The 24,060-nt window shown below is 38.7% G+C and overlaps 1 protein-coding gene across 2 annotated transcripts in view; it reads left to right on the plus strand.

Annotated features, from left to right (window-relative positions):
• LOC120527345 (rapamycin-insensitive companion of mTOR-like) overlaps positions 1-24,060 on the plus strand; it is a 151,142-nt gene that overhangs the window by 34,470 nt on the left and 92,612 nt on the right. For both annotated transcript variants that reach the window (XM_039750640.1, XM_039750641.1), the window contains 3 exons: positions 4,837-4,901; positions 11,100-11,231; positions 13,279-13,342. In XM_039750640.1, coding sequence (XP_039606574.1) covers positions 4,837-4,901; positions 11,100-11,231; positions 13,279-13,342 — 261 coding nt within the window. The remainder of the gene's footprint in view (positions 1-4,836; positions 4,902-11,099; positions 11,232-13,278; positions 13,343-24,060) is intronic.

The raw sequence follows: 24,060 nt of genomic DNA on the forward strand, positions 1-24,060 counted from the left end.
CAGAAGTTTTACTGGTTAATAATTCTTTACTTTATGGACTGGATGTTCAAAGAGTTTTAAAGTATAAGTTGTTTGTATGGGCTGTCATGTTTTTCATACAGAAAAGCAGTCTTCATGTTTCAACCTTGTGTTTGTATATTTGATCTCTTCTGAGCTGTGGAGGCAAAAACATGACATGACTCTGGAAGACTGCTCCCTCTGATACTTATTTCCTTTTAAGGTGTGGGAACAGTCAAGCGATGTGATCCTTGAGTCTTGTGAGTGTCACACGCCTATGCCTGGTTCCTGACATCACTTTAGTGAATAACAATTTCAGTATACAGATTGTGACGCAAAAACATGCAGTCGGTTTGAAATACTGTCACCAAAGCTTATATAAAGGACCATGGCATGAATCTATTTTAGGTTTGCTGAAAGATTCTTGTCATAAAGTCACATGAAACATGCTTGATTCCTAAAATATGTATTTGTTCTGTTGTATAATATTCAACGATTAAGAAATGCTTGGTCTTTCTGTGATTGTCCTTTCATTTGTTATTCTGTTATAAATGTGTTTGACTTACAGTTTAAAAATAATTTGATTTGTTCAGCAAATAGCTAATAAAATTTTTCAATGTGGCAATGTATATTTTTAAATCATTTTTTCACTACTATTAGGTCCACTGGTTTTAAATCACTTTAGAGTTCCATAAAGGTCCTGTTCAATCAATCAGTCTTTATTTTATTTTTTTTTTATCATTGTAGGTTAAAAATAGTACAAGCTAAACCTGAACTGTAGACCAGTGTTCATTAACTTTATCAAAAAGCCTGATTTTTATGTAGCATCTTTCAGAGGACATAATCATACAGTGATAATTTTGAGACTCTTAATAAAGCCTGGTCTGATATTGTTTTACTAAATACATCACTGTGCTGTTACTGCACACAGAATAAATGTCAATGCATCCTTATTAGTCATCATTTTGGTCACACTTCTAAATCAAGGCCCTTAATGGATATGGTGTCATTTGTATTTTTATTTATCACCTCAGTAATTGGATCACCTTAAACAATTGGTATACACTTTTTCCTTTTGTTATTCTTTACCTCTCATCTGGTTTACAGTTTGTGGTGATGTAATGCACATTTGAGTAGCATAAGAAACCTAGGGCTAGCAGCAGAAACCTAGACTAATTAAAGTGGGGTTTAAAAATATTATTTTTTTAAAGTAGAATATTTCTCTTTTGCTTTATTATTTTCTTTTACTTTCAGATATTACTAATGTTTTTATGGCAGTGCTGTATTTTTTATGTATTTCTTGACTATGTTCGACTCAACATTGACTAATATTAATCACATAGTATGGAAAAATTAAAAGTCAAAACTTTCTATCACATCATGTAGTATTTTCTTTCAGTATTTGAGATAACATTATTTACAGCAGTATTTGCATTCCTTTTAGAAATGTATTTTGTACAAACCAGTGAATGCCCAAGGCCAGTGTTGTAACTATAACATTACAATAGATTTCAAATGAAATGGAAAAATTACACAACAGTCTGTGACTGAGTTTTATTTGGCCATAGCTGGAGGCCATGATGATGTTCTGAAGGTCACACTTGTGCGTCAACAGTTAGCTTTGTAGCCTTTTACTCTTTCAAACTGTTAACCCGTCATATTTAATTTTGTTTCTCTTTATTACTAAGTCATCCCTGTATTAGAAAAAAGCTGTAATTATTTTATGGCATACATACATACATACATACATATACTGAGTAATTTTTAAAATTATTTTCTGAATCCTTACTTTTCATTTGTCGATTACAAGGACATGTTCTACTTATTTATGTATTAGTGGATCTAATACAAAATGAACAATGTTTTAATCTAGTATTGTTTTGTCTTAGAATTAAAAAAAATATTGTGCCAGTATTCAGTCCCTGTTTTGTGGAAGCTCTAGGTTTACACACATGAAAATAAATGCCTAACAAAAGTGCAGTTGTATTTAATTTCTGCAGTATTTACAATTACTGCTGCATTTTCTGGCTTAAAAAGCACAAACACTGATTACACTGACATTTTGACCACTACTATATGAAGCAAATGATTACAGAATTGCACAACAAGGGTACATATTAAGGTCAGGTGTATATTAGATGGTAAGATAACACTAGGTACCCATAGTCAGTGTATTAAGTGCAGAACATGTGTGACTTGGATAAGGTCCAAACCATTATGGTCAGACAGCCTATGTCAGAGCATTTTTAAAACAGCAAGGCTTGTAGGGTACTTATGGTCTGAGGAGGGAAAAACCACAAACTGTGTCAACAGGGTATTAGGTGATCAAGACTCATCAATGCAGGAAGTCAACAGAAGGGGTACTATGGTGCAAATTACAGATCATTTTAATGATTGGTATATGAATAATGTGTTATGACATACAGTGCATCAAACCCTGCTGCATATTGAACTTCGTAGCCGCAGGCCAGTAGGAGTGCCCATGCTAACCCCTGTCCACCATCTGAAGTCCCTATAATGGGCACACAAACATTGGAACTGGACCGTAGATCAATGGAAGAAGGTGACCTGGCCTGATGGATTTGTTTCTTTTTGATCATGTGGGCGGCCTGGTATATGTGCATTGTTTTCCTAGGGAAGAGATGGCATCAAGGTACACTGTGGGACGAAGACAAGCTAGTGGAGGGAGTGTGATGCTTTGCACAATATTCTTATGGGAAACCTTGAATCTGAGCATTCAAGTGGATGTTAATATTCCGCATACTGCCTACCTAAACATTGTTGCTGACCATGTACTGCCCTTCATGGCAACAGTATAACCCTCAAAACATTTTGAAAGCACCGCTCCCCAACCGAAAGCAGTTACATCTGTCTGCAAAATGAATTCCCTCAAAAGGTCCGTATTTTGTAGAACTGGGAATGAGGATAAATAGGCTTTTAACTCTGAGTAGACTGTACCACAGACATTGGTCCAGACAACATTACGGTTCCTCCTGCCCTTTGTCAAGTCAGAGGTGGCAGCCCGATGTGCAAAATTGGGAATGAACCGCCTGTAGTATCCTGCAACCCCGAGGAAGGCACAAACCCACCTCTGTGTTTCGAAACATAGATACACAAGCACTTCCCCCACCTTTTCCATTCAAAGCTTGAGCAAACTGTTCCCCATGGAATATCCCAAATAATAGGTTTCTGACATACCCAGTCTGCATTTCTTGGGATTAATTGTCAACCCCGCCAGCCTCTAACTGTCAAGCACCACCTGCAGGTGGACAAGATGAACTCTCCAGTCGTTACTGAAAATGACTACATTGTCTAGATATACTCCCGCATATGAGGAATGGGGACATAGGATCTAGTTTATCATCCACTGAAAAGTCAATTGTGCACCATGGTGACCAAAAAGAAGCCTTTTAAATTCAAACAGCATGTCTGGATTGGCAAACGCTGTCTTCTCGCACCTGGACTCCTCCAAGAGCACTTGCCAATAACCCTTTGTGAGATCTAGGGTGGAAATATACAAGGCCCACCCAAGCCTTTCTAAGAAGTCATCCACACACAGCATCGGGTATGCGTCAAACTTAAAAATTTTATTCAACCACCTAAAATCAATATAAAAATCTGAACTGTTGGGTTTTGAGACAAGCACAATAGGGCTTCGCCACTTGCGTTTGCTTTCCCAAATTCCGCTCATCTTGAGCATCTGTTGAACCTCCTTTTGTATCACCTTCCTCATTGCCTCCAGAAGGCGACATGAGGGCGCATGTACAGTAACATTGTGTGTTCTGTAATTTCTGTTCAGCCAGGGATGGCCGAAAAGTCTGAGCCCCTTTCAATCAGTCATAGCAATTCTGCCTTCTGAATGTCAGTTAACTCATCCCCAACAGTGACCTTAGTCTGAGGGACCTCTGCGGACGTGACCAGGACTTGCTGGGGGTCGTACCACTTCTTTAATTGATTAAAGTGCAAAATTTGTACAGGTTTCTGACTGTATAATTCACTGGGGACACTCTTCAATTACTGCCGGACCTAGCCATTCAGCCCGAAATTTATTTGTCATAATTACGTTTTGCTCCTCCTGCTCGCGCAGCAGATATTCCACTGCAATAGAGGACAATCTAGAAGTCTGTTCCTGCAGCAAAATGATTCGGTCGACAAACCTCCCTGCAGAAGGTGCTTCGCGAGTCCCCGGCCACTTTTCCTCAAAAAATATCTAACACCCTGCACTACTGTATCCCATGATGTTGAGTTGTCATGGACCACCTGCCCAATCATCTGTTTTAGGGTTTTCTTAAATCTTTCAGGAAGACCATTTGTCTGAGGATGATAAACCGTGGATTGTAACTGCTTAGTTGCAAAACTTTCACACAGTTGCTACATGATGCAAGAGATAAAGACGTGCCCTGATCAGTCATAATCTCGCGAGGGATTATCAATACACGTGAACATTTCTGAGAGTGCTTTTGCTATAGTCCAGGCGTCCGCCTGACGCAGCACGGCCACTTCTGGATGTTACATTATGTTGCTTTCCTAATTGTTTGTATTATCCTGGAAATATCTTACAGTAAGTCTGTACTTCAAAAATCCGTAAATTATAAAGTTGCAAAAACATTAAACTGGTACTTAGAGAGTCAGTCTTACTCTGGCTGTATCATTTCTATTATAACTTGTTTCTTTTATTAATCTTGTACTATAATGTTGTCTTATTTGTTTTTTGAAAATGCTGTGTAAAGTTAATATTTTATATTAGCCACAAGTGCAGTCTAATGAAGGTCATTATATAGTATGTTTTAATTTAATCTTCTTATGTTTATTTTTAATTGATATTTGCACTTTTTTCAGCTTCTCTGCAATTTTGGCCACAGTGAAGAGAAGTTAGGCTTTACATATGAAGAAATTATTATATGGTAACTCCTTTTAATTCTTTCATTTACAAATATATATTTCTTTTGTGTGTATAATAAATGTAAAATACAATGCAATGTAGTTTATTTTAAACAATTAAACAGCCATTCTAGTATGGTCATTATTGGTGCTGTGAAGAGTGTTTTCTGCTTTCCCGCTTCTGGTTGGCCCACTAGCTGGAGTGTCTACACTGTCAGTACATTCATAGCATCTTTCTTTGTTGCCATGGTGATGAGAAAGCCCACACACACACACACACAAAGCTTTTGTGGGTGGTTAGTTGTTTTACTGATTTTTCACTCTTGCCTTTTTTAACATTACATTGATATTTCAAGGGAAAATGCTACAGTATTTTGCATGCCACTTTTGCTTAAATGCATAACTACTTTAATTTTAAATGGTCTACATACCAGCACTAACAAACTGTATATTTCCCCCATTGTTTTGTCTTGTTCTGTATAAAGAATGTTGTGAATTTAATTTCTTATGACTTGCATTACTGGCAGGTGAAGTTTATTGCTTCTTGACTAATGAATTTTCAGTGCTCCTTCAATTAAGCATAGGAATGGCTCAGCTACCTCGTATTCAGAAACCTTTAGTTAATTGTATAGTCTTCAAAAATGAATTTGTTTAGTAATGGTTAACACCATTCTCTCTAAAATGCAAATGTTATAGCAACTATTTTCAGTTTTTAATGCACAGTTTAGATGTTACAAAATGGTTATTTCAAATACAGTACATCGAAATTGACCTATTATGCAGAAACTGGGAGTCATAGGAGTAACGCAATAGAAAGAGATTTGTTTTATAATGGCAGGCGCTCTAGCTGTATTTCTTCAGGGTATCCAACACTCTATAGCTGGCAAACATTCAGGCATTGAATATGATGCGTAAGAATTGGTTTTATGTTTTTTTTTGTTTTTTGTTTTTTTAGGTAAATTTCAAAGTAAAAACCATTCACGCAAATGAAGAGAAACATGATATGTGCTGAATGCAATATTTCAGTATTCTAAATTTTTGTTTCATTTCTTAAAAGATACTATATTACTGCATCATTACAACATATACCCCAAAAGGTATGCCTTTGTACCTTGCTATTCAAAAGCAAGCAGCATGAGCTTATTTTGCTGTTGCATCAAGATTAAAGAAAGATTGCAGGGATGTTTTCTTCATATGCCAGCTTACTGTGGGAAAAGTAGAACATTCCCATATTGGAAATCTGTAGCATGTGGGAGTATCTGGGGGTTTAAATGACATGAACATGTCCTAACAAAATTGTACAGTTTTTCTCCAACACATATGTGCTGTTTAAACCTGCATCATTCTACAGACAGTAAAACATGTCTTTTGGGTTATGCCTAACTTTTATTTCTCTGAACTATTATTATTTAGTGTATTTCTCTGAACTATTATTATTTAGTGTGTTGATTAATCAACTCTTTTCTTATTGAAAAAGTCACTTAAGCTATATATCTATGCTGGCGTTTGGCATTTGCCCCAGTACAGTAGTGTGGTTTTATTAGAGAAACAAACTCTCCTGGGTACTAACAGAGTGCCTGATTTTCCATTAAAAAAAGCAGGCATCATGTAGGCAAAAACTTGTAAGAGATGTCAAATGATGAAATTTTGTAGAGTAGAATTTTTCAGTAATGTAATAATTCTGAGAGTGATTCTATGATTTGCTTCAGATCATCAATGTGTATCTTCTTTAAACATAGCTAGCTGTGCTACCTGTCTAAGACAGGTAATTTTTGCATTACACCATGCAATGCATATGTCTCTTTTATGTGCCAATTGCTATGGGACTCGTAGAAATAGTATTATTGTTTGAGCCATCTATTGGAGTAATAAATGCAATGCATTTTATTGCAAAAAATGTTAGTGATGCAACATCTTTTGGAATGACAGCAACATAGCAACCAGGTGGATGCATAGACAAACACATAGACACTTATCCTTTTATTAAGGTAGATGCATTAGTACAGCTTAAAACATAGCTTATGCATTACATTCTGTGGAATTAAGTATAGAAAAGGTATTACCTCTGCTCTACAGTTTAAAGTACACATTGAATTGTTTAAAAGCATTTTCATATATTTTGGTGTCACCATGTAGAAATGACAACACCTTTTATACATGATCACCCCATATTAGCTAACCATAATGTTTGGTACATAGCAAAATCAAGGGAAAATATGTCTTTGTCCAAGTGAGGGCACTGTACTTTATAATGAAACTAAATGTTGGAAGCCATATTAAAAGTTATAGTGTTTAAAGCACAACAGATATGTTACAATTACAAGTTTACTTTGGTCTAAGTATTAAATATTATAAGAGCTTTGCCCCAAAGAGCATTGTGGAACATGTAAGTCAGAGTAGACAGGAGAAGGCTGGCAGATGATTAAACTTGCAGCAACAAGTTGTTCAGCGACTGCATTTCTAAGTATATCTCTTTTCAAGTCCTGTTTATAAAGCCAAATAATAATCCAGTATTTTATAAAGATTAACTCAAGGAAATATGTTAAATTAGTTAACAAAATTGCACTGGGAGGATGCCATTAAGTATTTTTTCCTTGTAGTAAAAACTGGCAGAATTAATTTTATGCTGCCTACCTTTAGTTATATTGTATGGAAATGCTGCCTATCTTAAAGGCTATGTTAGGAAAATTTACACAACAGGGTAATTTTATATTTAAAGTAAAAGAAGTCTTACTAACGAGGAATTCAACAGAATTAATCTTTCTTTAATCAAGAAGATGGTCACATAAGAGAAATACCACTGATATGACAAATTGTTCAATTCAAACCTTTTCTAGCAAACATAAGTTAATAAGTAGTAGTTCTGTTTTTGCAATTATCATAGGTATCTAAGGCAGTATATTATCACTAAGCTTTGTTTGAGCTCTTGCTCAGTATTTCATTCTTGGCATTTGTTATTGCCAACAATTACCTACAGTATCTCTTGTGTCAAGGTATTTGCCAGTTAGTAAACCGTTCTTAACTGTAAAAGGTAAGTTTCTGTCTTGTTCTAAATCTATTTCAGACAAACAAAGCCAACACCAAAGTTAAATACAATACTGTAATCAAAAAGCCCATCTGGAAATATACCAAACACAGCTGTTAATGGATTAGGAGTGATTGTGACACCAAGACTGTCTGATTGGCATTTAAAGATTCTGGTCCAGAATGATGTTAATTTGGTGCACACCTATAACATATGGCCCAATGAGGCTGGAGCTCGCTTGCAACATTAGCAGATTGGATCTTGCCTTGGAAACATTTTGGACAAATTTAAATGAGACAGATATGCTTGATCAAAGATTTTAAGTTGAATACTTGTATACTTTGCACATAAGGAGCCAGAGTGAATTCTGTGCATGGCTGCCTTACACTCATTTTCTGAAATGTTGAGTGAGTGGTCCTTTTCCCACTACACTCTGGATTGTTTGAAAGGAAGGGACTTTAAAATGTATTTATATATTATAGAAATGCTGTCTGAGTCCTCAAGACTGATCAATATTTCTTCCGGAATAGAAATAGGTGTGAGGAGAGGACAATTGGGCAGATTTTGTTTATCAAAGTTTCTAATATGGAAGTATTGGAAAAATTGTGTTGATGGGAAGCTAAATTTGGAGTGTAAATGTTTGTAGGGTGCAAAGAGGTTATCTATGTACAGTGGAACCTCGGTTCACGACCATAATTCGTTCCAGAACTTTGGTTGTAAACCGAGTTGGTCGTGAACCGAAGCAGTTTCCCCCATAGGATTGTATGTAAATACAATTCATTCGTTCCAGACCGAACAAACTGTATGTAAATATGTAAAGATTAAGCACAAATATAGTTAATTACACCATAGAATGCACAGTGTAATAGTAAACTAATGTAAAAACATTGAATAACACTGACACAAAACACCCAGGCTCCCTGCTCAGCTACACGAGCTGGCTCGCTCGCGCTCTCTCTCTGTAGCACACACACCAACAAAGCCCCTCCCTCCCTCAGCTACAGGAGCAGCCTGGCTCACGCGCTCTCTCTCTCTCTCTCTGTAGAATGAACACGCACGCACACACACACACACACACACACCCCTACCCCCCCATCCCTTCCCTGTCAGCTGCACGCTGTCTCTCTGCGCTTGCTCGCTCGTGCTCTCTAATCTCTCTGTAGCAGGTGCTCGCGCAGCATTTTTTTTTTTAAATGACTTTTAAGCACAGCAGAAAAAAGGAACATCGACCAAATCCGAAGTGCTTTTAAAAACCAACTCACAAGCAACCAAAAAAGTAAGATTGCAGGAGATCACGCTATTAAACTTAAAGCCTGATCGCTGTAAACAATGTTTTTGAAATGAGTTTTAGCACAGCAGAAAAAAAGGAACATCGACCAAATCCGAAGTGCATTTAAAAACCAACTCACAAGCAACCAAAAAAGTAAGATTGCAGCAGATCACGCTATTAAACTTTAAAGCCTGATTGCTGTAAACACTTTTTATAAAATGAGTTTTAAGCACAGCGGAAAACATTTGAAAAAAGAGAAAGGTAACATTGCACCTAATCGCGCTATGAAAAACTCCATCTGCAAACACTTTCATGAGTTTTAAGCACAAGGAAAAAAGTGAACATTTGCAACAAATCGCGTTATGAACTGAAAAATTAACTTTTGAAAAATGCGTAATACAAAAACCACCAAGAAAACTAACCTTGGCATAAGTCAAATTCTGGCATGAAGTGTTTTCCTTCAGGTGTTTTCTCTCTTGTGATTTCTTGGGTTTCTGGTGCTTTTAGCTGTTTAGCTGGTGGGAGTGAAAGCCTCATGCAGCCATTCCAAAAACAAAGTTCTTGTGACCCAACCCTTCATGTTTGCTGGCAGTCTGGCTTTGTTTACATTGTGCTGCTTGAAAGCAGGAGGGTTCTCAGATTGGTAAATGATTAAACTGGTAAACAGTTTTTCCACCTCTTGTAATTCCTTTCTTTACTTCGATTTCAATTTTCTTCAAAATTTTCTTCTCACCACTCTTCACTTGCTTAGAAGCCAGTGGAAGGAGAACAATGAACAGAGCTCTTGCAGCAGCGGCTCGGTCGCTTTCTCTCTCTCTTTCTTTCTCTCTCTGGCTGCCTGTGGTGGGGGGATGGCTGCAGATAGGCAGGCAAACACGTACAGCAATCTCCTCCTCCCCCTCCCCAGCAGGCACGTGCTCGCTCGCTCTTGCTCTCTCTCTCTCAGCTCAGCTCAGCTCAGGCAGGCAAGGGAAACTGGCTTGTTCGTATACCGAGTGTGTGGTTGTTAAACCGAGGCAAAAGTTTGGCGAGCTTTTTGGTCGTGAACCGAGTTGTACGTGAACTGGGACGTTCGTGAACCGAGGTTCCACTGTACAAATCTCTAAATGATTTAATCCTGTATGTTTTCCAAACATTAAAAACTGTAAGTTTGAGAGGGTGGAAAAAGGTAGTTATTGTATAGAGGTGTCACAGAAAAAAGCTTTTCTACTGTACTTGAAGTGCTTCCTACATTGGTTCAATATTCTGAGTGAATGACGGACAATTGGGTTGTTAGTAAATTGATGATAACTTTTATTTACTGGGGCACAAAGCAAGGAATATAAAGACGTAATGCAGAGATTTACTTTTATGGCAGACCCAACCTGTGTGTGTTCATCTATTTGTGACAATATCCAGGTTTTTATAGTTTGTATATTTGCCATCTAATAATAAAACTGATTTAGGTAAAAAGTATAGATTAGAAACTGCTTTCTCTCTTTCTTCCCATCTCAATTTTACCTCCCCAACCCTCCATTTTGCCTCCCCACTTTAGACCATACTTCACAAAGTCCCAGTCCTCTGACATAACTAGAGACAGAGCACGTCCAAAGCAAAGACCTGAATTAGATAAAGAAGATTAGAAGTTACTATTTTATGTAGTTTTCCTTCCATAGTTGTTTTGTGTGTGAATGGTGAGTTTAAATTAAGATTTACCTTCTTATTATGTGTATTAGTATGTATTCATTATTAGTAGTACAGTTTAAAATATAAAGTAAGCAACTTTTAAATCTACATATAGTTGTTTAAAAAGTAAATATTATAGTATCTCAACTTTCATCTCCCAAGGGTTTTTTTTAAGTGTGAATTCTACATATATTTGTCATAGCTCTTCTAGCTATAATGATTACTAACATCTGTCTAATGTACTCTTCTTTTCTGTCACAGCTTGCGATTAGCATTATTAAATGAAGCAAAAGAGGTGAGAGCAGCAGGTCTCCGAGCTTTGCGATATCTCATCCGAGATACCAGTATTTTACAGAAGGTGCTACAATTTCGAGTGGATTACTTAATAGCTAGGTAATAATGTCTGCAATAGAGCTTTTTATTTTTTTGCCAAGTGCTTTTAGTATTTATATGTGTTTTCTATGTAAGCTTGTCTCATAAGAAAGCAAATAAAGAAAAATATGAAATAAAAAATGTCTTTTGAATTCTGAAAATAATGTTGACAGAGAGAATAAAGTATGCTCCCAATCCTAAAATTCATTCAATGTCTTTGAGCATATTTTGTTTCAATTGTATTGTTAAATCCAGTGTATGTTAATCTTACCAGTGAAACATTTTTATAAAGACTTGCTTTTTTGCAACAGTTGTACCAATTGAAAACTATAATGGAAAAATACTGAATCTTGTTTCTGTGGCATTGTTTGTACTTGAGTTAAATTTTCACTCAAACCATCATTTTTTTATACATATTGTTTAGCTTCTTTTTTTATCGCTAATTTTCAGTACAAGTGTGAACTTTGAAAATAACTGAGTCACTATATTCAGTGCAGTTGGGAGCAACAACAGAACACAATTGTTTTAAAGTATTTTTTCCTCAACTTAAAATGGTATTTGCTCGATTTAAATAGCTTTTTTTCAGTTAATTTTATAAAAGTTAATAAAAGTTTTGAACCTAAACCCAGAGGTTATATGCTACAATGCCAGTTTTGTAAATCACCAAAGATTAGAGCCTTTATACTAAAATACAGTGGAACCTCGGTTTATGAGCATAATTCGTTCAAGAAACGTGCTCGCAGTCCAAAGCACTCCTATATCAAAGTGAATTTCCTCATAAGAAATAATGGAAACTCAGATGATTCGTTCCACAACCCAAAACTATTCATATAAAAATGATTAATACAAAATATGAAGTAAAAGTACATAAAACAAATTAACATGCACTTTACCTTTGAAAAGAATCATGGCTGGTGTGAGTGAGTTTCTAAACTCTTGTGGGATTCGACCCAACGGGACGACACGCGGAAGAGAGTCCCAAACCAATCGCAGTCTCCCAGCGCTGTAGCAGAGAGACACACACACACACACACATGAGCGAGCAAGCGACACACACACACACGCGAGCAAGCGAGAGACACACACACACACACACACACACACACACACACACACACACAAGCGAGCGAGAGAGACACACACGCGAGCGAGAGAGAGAGACACACACACCCTCTCTGCGAGCGAGCGAGAGAGAGACGCACACGCGTGCCAGAGAGAGAGAGAGACGCACACGCGTGCCAGAGAGAGAGAGAGACGCACACCCGTGCATGCGAGAACCATCAGCTCATTTGTGATCACATGACGCTCAGCAGACAAAGCGTATCCATACTACTCGTATTGCAAGACCTCGCTTGTTTATCAAGTCAAAATTTATTAAAAATTTTAGCTCGTCTTGCAAAACACTCGTAAACCAAGTTACTCGCAAACCGAGGTTCCACTGTATGTCCATTGCAAGTTTCAGGCACTTGTGGTTTATAGTGTTACGTTTCTTGTTTCAGAACCAAATCAACATGAATGCTGAAAAAACCAAATCACATATTTTACAAACTTTGGCATATGGAGATATTGGTCCTGTTACTTGACTCCAAAGATACACTGTATTGTTTTAAACAATGATAGCACGATGCATGATTCTTATGTTTTTAGTAGCTATGTTGACTTGGTTCAGAAATAAGAAATGAAACTGTCATTGATACAGTTTATAAAAACATGAATTTATAATAATGAATTTGCTTTAAACCAACCTACCATTATCCAGCCCCCTATATCCTAACTACAGGGTCACGGGGGGTCTGCTATGTTGGCTGGGAGCCAATCCCAGCCAACACAGGGCGCAAGGCAGGAGACAAACCCCGGGTAGTGCGCCAGCCCACCGCAGTGCTTTAAACCAGTAATTGTAAAAAGACATTTCTTATATTTTAAAAAATGCAACACAAGGTGCTGAACATTTTTTTAAGAACTATATTTGTAGAGTTTTACATATAAGAAGAATTTACAGTAAGTACTTATCTTTAAACTAGAGAGAAAGCCCTTGGGTAAAATGCAAATAACTTTCTTTTTTGTTTAGGTGCATAGATATACAGCAGAGTAATGAAGTAGAGCGGACGCAGGCACTTCGCTTAGTTCGAAAGGTAAGATCTAAATGATCAACACAAAAAAACCAAAGCTTGGATTTGTCCATCATGTATTTTGTTGTGCATTGCATTGCTCTGCCTTACTTCCTGTATCATCAAAGATGTGCATGTTAGGTTAATTGGTATCTGTAAATTAACCTCAGTGTGAGTGAGTTCTTGTGCACTCTGCAGTGGACTGATGCAGTTTCTAGACTTGTTTCTGGCCTTGTTCCTGTATCTGCTGGGATAGTTCCTTTTACCGTTTCCTTGCTTTGCTTTATGTGGTCTTGATGAAATGTATATGTACATTAATTGTGGAAGTAACCAGATATGTCAGTTAAGGCAAATAAAAATTAAAGGTCCAACTTAAAAAGTCAGCTTCATCCATGTCCTGTTTTTGCAAATGGTTTAGCCTTCCATTTCTACAACAGTAATTCTTTTATATGTGTATGTATGTGTCTGTTTTTATACTAAATGTATATGTTTATTAACAAGAAACACACAAGAGATTGTAAAATTAAGAAAGCATGTTGTTATAGAAACACAAGTGAAAATAAACATTAGATTTCAGAACACACTGGGTCTGGTTCCTATCTGCTAGGTGTTGACTTCTTCATTTATCTACCCATCAAACACACTTCCTTGAGCTCCAATAAACAGTCTCCTACTTATCTCTGATGTTCTTTCTCAAAAGTTTGTACATGTTGGGGCATTTTCTCCTTGGTTCTTGAGACTTTTTTCCAATTAACCTCCTGCCTTCAAGCTAAAGGGGGCAATGGTTGTGAGTGATCTTTAAACCCTACCAAAGTGTTACTTCTAGTGTAATCCCAAACCCCCTTGTTCCTTCCTGGTAACATTTGTTTCTTGTTTCCAAATATCCGTGCACTCTTGAAGCCCAATTACTGATTAAGGATTCTTTGTCAGTTCCCTGGCTGCCAGTGCTCATTATTATGATATTGGATTCCATCCTTTCAATTTGAGAACCCTTTTTCTTGATATTCCAACAGACCACATAACCTCTGTCTTGAACATTGTTGCTCTTAGTTTAATTACATCTGGAGCACCCTGTGGATAAGTAGAGCATGATTTGTACATGTTCTCTGATGTGTCTCACTTTTAGGCCACTTCTGACCTTGGCAACCTTTTCCCACTAGAGAAAGACACAAGTATGCAAATGACTTAAACTTTGTGTTTTGTGTGCATGTGATTTTGTTCAAGTAGATATTCCTTTTCACAGCAGTTGTTCCACAAGATAAAAATGTATTGTGTATATGGCTCCCTATTGCAGTGATCTTGTGTTAAGCAGTTAGTCTTTCTTATCTGTTTATTTGGATATTTAGTAATGATTATGAGTTCCACTATGTGTTTTTGAAGAAGTAGCTTTTGCAATGCTAGTTATTCATAGAAACTAGGAAGCACCAGAAATTAGTCTTTTTTTATTTCCTGGCTCTCTAGGTTTGCTATCAGAAGAAAGAACCTAAGCTTGTTTCCTGATAGTTAATCTATCTATAGTGTACCTCGTTAGGCACTTTAGCCGTACCATATACACTGCCCATTAAGTTTTCACTCCAAAAAACAAAACTCTTGGATAAGACTCTTTGAGCCTAGGAATATAATCTCTTTTCTATGAAGCTTGTGATCTATTTTATTAAAAATATCTTAAAAAGTGTAATACAGTGGTATGAAAAACTATTTGCCCCCTTCCTGATTTCTTATTCTTTTGCATGTTTGTCACACAAAATGTTTCTGATCATCAAACACATTTAGCCATTAGTCAAATATAACACAAGTAAACACAAAATGCAGTTTTTAAATGATAGTTTTATTATTTAGGGAGAAAAAATCCAAACCTACATGGCCCTGTGTGAAAAAGTAATTGCCCCCTGAACCTAATAACTGGTTGGGCCACCCTTAGCAGCAATAACTGCAATCAAGCGTTTGCGATAACTTGCAATGAGTCTTTTACAGCGCTCTGGAGGAATTTTGGCCCACTCATCTTTGCAGAATTGTTGTAATTCAGCTTTATTTGAGGGTTTTCTAGCATGAACCGCCTTTTTAAGGTCATGCCATAGCATCTCAATTGGATTCAGGTCAGGACTTTGACTAGGCCACTCCAAAGTCTTCATTTTGTTTTTCTTCAGCCATTCAGAGGTGGATTTGCTGGTGTGTTTTGGGTCATTGTCCTGTTGCAGCACCAAGATCGCTTCAGCTTGAGTTGACGAACAGATGGCCGGACATTCTCCTTCAGGATTTTTTGGTAGACAGTAGAATTCATGGTTCCATTTATCACAGCAAGCCTTCCAGGTCCTGAAGCAGCAAAACAACCCCAGACCATCACACTACCACCACCATATTTTACTGTTGGTATGATGTTCTTTTTCTGAAATGCTGTGTTCCTTTTACGCCAGATGTAATGGGACATTTACCTTCCAAAAAGTTCAACTTTTGTCTCATCAGTCCACAAGGTATTTTCCCAAAAGTCTTGGCAATCATTGAGATGTTTCTTAGCAAAATTGAGACGAGCCCTAATGTTCTTTTTGCTTAACAGTGGTTTGCCTCTTGGAAATCTGCCATGCAGGCGTTTTGCCCAGTCTCTTTCTTATGGTGGAGTCGTGAACACTGACCTTAATTGAGGCAAGTGAGGCCTGCAGTTCTTTAGACGTTGTCCTGGGGTCTTTTGTGACCTCTCGGATGAGTCGTCTCTGCTCTTGGGGTAATTTTGGTGCGGCCGGCCACTCCTGGGAAGGTTCACCACTGTTCCGTGTTTTTGCCATTTGTGGATAATGGCTCTCACTGTGGTTCGCTGGAGTCCCAAAGCTTTAGAAATGGCTTTATAACCTTTACCAGACTGATAGATCTCAATTACTTCTGTTCTCATTTGTTCCTGAATTTCTTTGGATCTTGGCATGATGTCTAGCTTTTGAGGTGCTTTTGGTCTACTTCTCTGTGTCAGGCAGCTCCTATTTAAGTGATTTCTTGATTGAAACAGGTGTGGCAGTAATCAGGCCTGGGGGTGGCTACGGAAATTGAACTGAGGTGTGATACACCACAGTTAGGTTATTTTTTTAACAAGGGGGCAATTACTTTTTCACACAGGGCCATGTAGGTTGGGATTTTTTTTCTCCCTAAATAATAAAACCATCATTTAAAAACTGCATTTTGTGTTTACTTGTGTTATATTTGACTAATGGTTAAATGTGTTTGATGATCAAAAACATTTTGTGTGACAAACATGCAGAAGAATAAGAAATCAGGAAGGGGGCAAATAGTTTTTCACACCACTGTAAATATTGTGCTTTCAGAAATTATTCATTTTTGTACTTTATAATGTTTTTTCCCCGTCTTCCTGCTTTTTAAGGCACTAATTTTGTTTTCCACATTTCTTACAACATAGTCAGAAAATTATTGGGGAAATTATAATTTCATTTACATTATCAAGACCCTAAAATAAAAATGTATTTACATAGTACAGTAAATTATATCTGTTAAATTTACATTGTTATAGTGTCATTTTAAAAATACTGATTGAACATGCAAGTATGATGGATAAAAAAATATCACTAAAGGCAATGTAACAAAAATATTTAGATTTACAATCATGCCACATGTTTTGTCACTTTTGTCCATATGAAAGCATAATATCAAATGAGCTCTCAGAAATTTATCATTAAAATAATAAACAGGAACAAAGAGTTATAAATTAATAATGGATTAAATAATTTGATTGGGCAAATTAAAAGAATGTGTTTGTTAAAAGAGGTAAGTTTTTTTAGTTACAGTATTCTCAATTTGTGCTGAATGATGAATATACTATATACCATGGAAACAACAAATATAGCAGTGCAGTAAGTTTAGAAACTTATTTAAAATATTCTTGATATTTTTGTGATACCACAACACACATAAAGAACATTTCATTAGAACTTCAAACCGCCATTGTGCATTGTTTTTTGTATCTGAGTGAGGTACAGTGCCAATTTTGAGAAAAAAAAGTTTTCGCTCTTATCGTATTTATATTAAAAAAGTTATACCTGGAAAGTGTGTATTTCAAAAAGATAGTTAAGATGATTATTTTTAAGCAATGCATAGTGTCATATAGAACAGTGTTTCTTAACCACTGGGGATGGTTGTTGTCTGCTGCCAGTAGGTCCCAAGTTGCTAATGTTTATAATTTTGGTGGGTTGCACAGCCTAGTGATTGTGCTCGGTGCCCCACACTTTTGATGGTTGAGCTTGATTCATGAAGAGGAACCTCTCCGACGATCAAGCCTGATTGACAATGGGAGAAACACTCTAATGATTGTGCGCATGAAGAGGGCTGTGGGTCAGTTTTTCACAATGAATGTCAGTGCCAACAAAATAACAGTTAACAGTATGCAGCACATGCCGTTCAGACATCTTGCATGACAGAAGTAAAAAAAAAAACAGAAGAATCTCTACAGGTACTGGTGCCAACCTCCAAGTTATGAGGGGTGTTTTATGTACTGTAGCCTACTACTCCTTTCTTATTTGATTTATTATTTGAGAAAGTTAAGACAGTAGGTGAAAACATATTGAAAATAAAACTCATTATGTTGATGGTCATGGCTGCCATATGCCATTTTTCCATTTAAAATAACTAAGCTAATTCTAGATAATCATTTAAGCTACTCTTTGATTGTTTACTTCTTGCAATTTGTGAATAACTAAAATAAAACATAAGAAATAATCTTTATTGATATCTGTGTTAGAGTCAGCATATATGAGTCAGGGAAGATTAATCATACATCCAGAATTTGCATATCATTGCTCCTTAAATATAGTGAAACACTTAAGTGTTTTAAAGTGCCATCTTTTTTTTTTTTCTTTACATGTAAACGAAAAAATGTGCTTGATACACTTACTAATTATTTACCAGTTATTGTTGTAAATACCTAAATGATGATTTCATTTTCATTTTTTTCATACGCAGTTGTGCCTTTATTACCAATAATACAAAATAATTGTAACGGTTATTTTCTTCTCCTAAAAATGAACTATCTTATGGATCTTACAAAGGCTGGTAGTTAGATTTATACTTGTGAAATCTTTACACTTTCCAGTTACAAAAAGTAGTGCATAGACATAGTTCTTGGTTGGCAACAGAAGCAACGGGTTTCTGTTGAAATTAATTTCTTAATTCAAATACAATTCCTGTTGTTAGTAAAAGGTATTAATCCATTATGTTACTCATAATGCATTAAATCACCCAGTTTCCACTTTTTTCATTGTTTATAAGTATTTTGTTCAACATCTCTGAGGAACACATCATTGTGAAAATGGAAAAATATGTTCACTCCACCCTTAGCTACATTATTTTTTTGTAGTTTAATTTTTCAGTACTCCATTGTGTGGCTCATAATACATTAAAGCCCCTATTTCTACAATGTTTCTCAGTTTTTAGGAGTATTTTGTAGCATTTCCATGAGGAACACGTCAAGGTGTAAATGGAAAAATCTGTTCACCCTTAGCTATATTATTATTTGCAGTGTATTATTTATCACAAACAATGAAGTAATGACAATTTTAAGGACATTAACTAAAATTCTACTATTAAATAAGCATCAGTGGACTGAAAAAAACTATACAATCTTTGTGATGTTTGTTAAGAAGTAATAGTAGTTTTTGAGAGCACTGAGAATTGGAGTAAGCTGTATAATTAAATGAAATAACACCTTGGCTGTAAGAATTCATCTTTGTATTAAGAACTTTTTTGGAACAAAATCCTGAAGCTATGGCAGGTTGAAAAAACTGAGTGTAAGTTGACTGGTTTTTGCAGATTTTGCTTATCCTTTTCAGTTGCCATTGTTTTGTTGCTGTTGGTTGACATAAATATATAAAAATGTTGTTACAATTTGTATCACACAATGTGTAATTGTTGGATAAAGCCTAAGTTATTTCCCTGGCAAAAACTCTCTAGGGTGTAAAAGAAATTGTTTAATAACATCATCATTGTACAATCCCACTCCGCGTGTATTTTGAGTTATGCAGAATGGAGCACTCTTAATCACACAGACACACACACCCAGCTGCTTACTCAGAGTAAAAGCATTCTCCTAACGGGAATGTGTTTTCACTGGCGACATCATATACCAGCTGTTAAGTGACTGGAAAATTCTGAGCACGAAACAGGGCAGTGTACAGACTAATAAAGGAATAAAAAAAAAAAAAAGGATTTAACACACTGATGTTTTTTTTATGCAGCATAAAACTGCTAGACCTTAGAAAAGCTCATGAGATTAAAAAATATTTTGAACAGTCTGACACCATTTACACTCCAAGCAGTAGTGAGGGTTCTGTGTGTATTTACTGCTGTAAAAATATTTTTGACAAATTCTGTAAAAGATTGAAAACTACCTTTATATATACACACACCCTGGCTGCAGAAAACCACATCAAATAATGTTTAAAGCAGAACAACATCTGCTGTGCTCAGAGTTATGGCATCATGCAACATCCACAGATTCTGTAGATCAGGCATGTCAAACTCACTACCATTGGTGGGCCACTTAAACCACCATACATGCGTCAGTGGGTCACACTGTAACAAATACTATTATACTATTATACTATTATACAAAGTTACTGTAGCTTTCTTTCCAATACTGAAAACTTTAAAAAATGTAACACTTAAAGTTTAAAGAAAGGCAATTTATTTCCATACACTCTCCGTACAACAGCATACAGTGGCCTCTTAGCTAGGTCTTTATATTATTATATTATATTCATTGCTTATATAGGAGTCTTACAGTGTGAGATCTATTTCTTTTGTCCCGACACTTGGCATCTCTTGTTAGTACCAGTTCATCAATATCAGGCTTGAAATCTTGTGCAGCTGCAACTTTTATGAGGGATGAAAGGTGCTCGACAGTAAGTCTTGAGCGATGTGGGGTTTTGGTAGCTTTCATTAACGAAAACAATTGCTCACAAAAGTATGTGCTTCTGAACATAGACAGTACTCTCGATGCCAACGCCTAACCTAGCAGGGGCGGCTCTAGGCTCGTGGCGACCCTGGGCAGAGAAAGAATCGGTGGCCCCTTCAACCGCCAATGTCAATATGGTATCTTATGCTCGCCGGATGGCCACATCCGTTGTGGACACTGCATAGCTGCCTCGTGCTCATGACACGCTGCTCTATGCGTGTGTCCGTAACTTGAAAAACAAGTGGCGGCCCATGATATTCTCATTACGACAGAACGTTATAATACTACATATAGCTTACTGCTCCGACTCTAGCGACATTAGTAAATACAATGTACTAATTAACAAGAAACACAATGTTTTTCAGCCACATTGCCGTCAGCTGTGTCGTTATTTTCTCTTTCTGTTTTATATTCAATGTACTGTATATTGGCGGAGCGGCCCTGGGATTCGGTGGCCCTGTGCAGGTGCACAGTTTACACATGCCTAAGGTCGCCCCTGCTGCAACCTAGCACTTCAGTTGTGACGTTGCGGCTCATTAACTTTGGTCAAGGCTCGTGGCTATACTAGCAGATGATGTTTCCGGTACTGTAATGCCATGGGAAAACGCACTTTTGTCAGAAGGCAGAAGTAAGAAAAGTCAATAAGTAACACCGAAGATGCAGAATGATTCAATCACAAATGATAGTAATCATTTTGTACAGGTTCAGTGCTAACTAGGATCTGTCACGCGGGCCGCACAGATTTCTGTTGCGGGCCCTGTTTTCGAAATGTCTTCTGTAGATGCTCTTAGCTACTGTATTGTCCTTTCCTCATTTATTTTACACTACTAATCAGATCATTTATATTATGGTGAATAGGAAATTATTAAGCAATCGTAGCCCCATAGGTCTTCACTGATTCAAGTTTTAAGCATCTCTGTGTTTAACTCATAGCTCACTGTAGTTTCACAAGTATTCAGTGATAGATGCCATACTTTTAACTTTTAAGTCATTGCTTGAAAGATGAAAAAGTTGCAATGCTTAGCAGTGCTGCTTTACAGCTACAGGTGCTTGGGTTTGAATCCCAGCTTGATTTTATACTGTACTAGAGAGCTTTTCCACCTGCTTGCCCAGTCTCTCAGGCCACTGCACCCACCCCCCAGGACATGCTACACTCCATCCGTTTTGGCAAATGTAGCAGCGGGCGGACTCGTATGATCGGATGTCCCCATGAATACAGGTTTGACGGGTCTTTATTTTTAACTTTTGTCGCGGCAAAACCAAATGGCGAGCAACAATGGTAACGTTACTGCCAGAGTCAAATAAAGATGGTACTTTAACGCCATTGACTAACACTTCTCCCGTATGAGCATAGGCCAAAGGATTAGCAGAAGCACTCTGCCCCTCACTCTGTGTCTCTCCGCTGACCGTTGCGTCGCCTCATGAAGCCCTCCACTGTGCATCACAGTTCTCCAAAGCATGCTCCGCAATGTAAGAAAAATACCATAATTTAGTGGCACAAGTCCCTCTGGGTTCACAGGGATTCCGTTCTGGTTCTCCCAAGTAGGTTTCCTCCCTCATGGTGTTAATGATCCCCAGTAGGGTGATCATATTATTATATGATTGCCCCCAGGTCAGCTGGGCGAGTTTAGTGGGTAGGCCATTTATTATGATTGCACAGGCCACCTTTTCTACAATGTTACAGGCATTTTTATTGTATGGCTGTAGCCAACACCCGACTTTTGCCCATAGATTCATGGCCTGTTCTCTGAGAGAATCCTCTGGGTTATACTCCCAGTTCATGATATCCCCCACCTTTTCCACAGATATTTTTCTGTGTGGGTTTCTTTGGGTTGGTCCCCATCCTTGGAAGCCCATAATAGGTCTCCACTGTGTTCCTTTCAGAACCTGGCCCTTGTCTGTAGGTCTTCTGCCTACGCGCCCATGTTCTTTTTAAGGAGAACTGGGTCAGAACATACTCTAGATCCCCCCCAACACACACCATCAGACCCCAGCTCGGCAACACAAGAATGGTTCTTTCCTACCTGATAGGTCTTTGGTGGTCCATTATGATGATGTGTTGAGACGATTTGTTGGTTCAGCTTCCTATTCCACCAGGAGGCCATCCTGCCGACTACGCCACTGATAAAAGAACGAGTCTCAACACTTTCAAAAGGTTGGGGGCCACCCGTATATTATTCCTAGCTGCAAAGGATTATTTCGGTGACAGCGATGTTGTTTATTCGAGTTCCACACTGAACTGTTTGAGGTAGCCAAGATGGAGGCTTTTATGTCTTTTAACCTGGAAGTGACGTCAGTCTGGGTGCCGGAACAGGAAGTGACGTCAGTCTGGGTGCCGGGACAGGAAATGACATCAGTCTGGGTGCCGGAACAGGAAGTGACGTGAGGTCAGGTAGGTTTTCCCGTATTTGATCTGCAGAAATAACAGAGAAAGGTTAAGAGCACCCCGCCTGGCCCGGCACAGAAAAACACTGAGGCACGTATAAAAGTAAAATTACTTTTATTTTTTCTTCAGCTGTGTGACACGTCTTCCCCGTGCCACACAGCCCAAACACAGTCCCAAACACAAACTCACAACTCTCCACCTTGCTCCACCCCTCCTCCCAGACAAGCTTCATCTTCTTCCTCCCAACTCTGGCTCTCCGAGTGGTGGTGGCTGGGCCCTTTTGTAGGTGGGGCTGAAAGCTCGTCCAGCCGGGCTGTGGGAAGCAGGCAGCTCCCCCTAGTGGCCACGCCGGGCCCCAACCAAGCTGTGGAGGACTCCAGCCCTGCGGGCGGTTGGGGAATCACCGTCGGCCAGGGAGGCTGCCACCAAGCGTCCCGGGGGAGGTATTGGACTGCCCATGGCGGCTCCCCCGAAACATAAGCAGCAGGGGCGTCCCTGCCGGGCATGGGACCCGGCTGTCCTTCACCGTTCCCCACCCTCAGATGAGGCTTGTGGGGCTCATCGGCCTGCCCTGCGAGGGCCGGTCCTCTCCAGGACAGGGAGTCGGCATCCTTGGCTCCACGGCTGCGCCCTGTAAAACATAATGAACAGGTCTGGGGGCGCCCCCGACGTGCCTGCCACTCAGACGTCCTCCTTGGAAAACCCCTCCAGACATGACCAGCGTGACCACAGGAAAAACACAACCGACCCCCTCCAGCTCGACCCTTGCGGGAACGGAAGCAGGCAGGAAAGTCCTGCCCCTTTGCCCACTCCAGGGAGGGCTTGTGACGTGTTCAGCCCCTCCGCAGCGTAGCCCTCCTGCACGGTCACACCGCGGGCTTACGCTGCACCTTGTCAGGAGTCCCCGACCTCTTTGTCCGGGTCCTCCTCTTCCTCTGGGGTGCACTGGCGGTCTGGGTCCCCTTATGGGAAGAAGGAGACCCTGTGCCGCCTGCACCCCTTTAGATGACCGCGAGACCGGTGCAGGCAGAGGGGACGGGGTTTTTTGCAGCGGACATCCACCAGCTGCCTCTCCACACGTTCCTCTGCCACAGTATCGGTCCACCGGCGTCTTGTGTAGTGGGCGGGCGCCCTGGCAAGCAGCACTGATCATATCCGCAGCCGTTGCGCTCCGCCCCCTTTCCTCTACGGCCCAGGCTTCACCTACCTGAACCGTTGTGTCCTGCAGGCAGGAGGCTGGCGCCCCGTGTCTCCAGCCATTTAACAGCGGCCGCCAGCCGAGCGCCGATCTTCCAGTCAAGTCCTCCTTCGTCTCCTGCAGGACCTGAAAAACCTTAACTAAGGACTGCAGAGGAAGGAGAACATATTTCAACTCCTCTACAGCCCAAGAAAAGTTAATACGTTCGGTTG

The sequence above is a fragment of the Polypterus senegalus genome, chromosome 4, assembly GCF_016835505.1.
Source record: "Polypterus senegalus isolate Bchr_013 chromosome 4, ASM1683550v1, whole genome shotgun sequence".
NCBI classification, from domain to species: Eukaryota; Metazoa; Chordata; class Cladistia; order Polypteriformes; family Polypteridae; genus Polypterus; species Polypterus senegalus.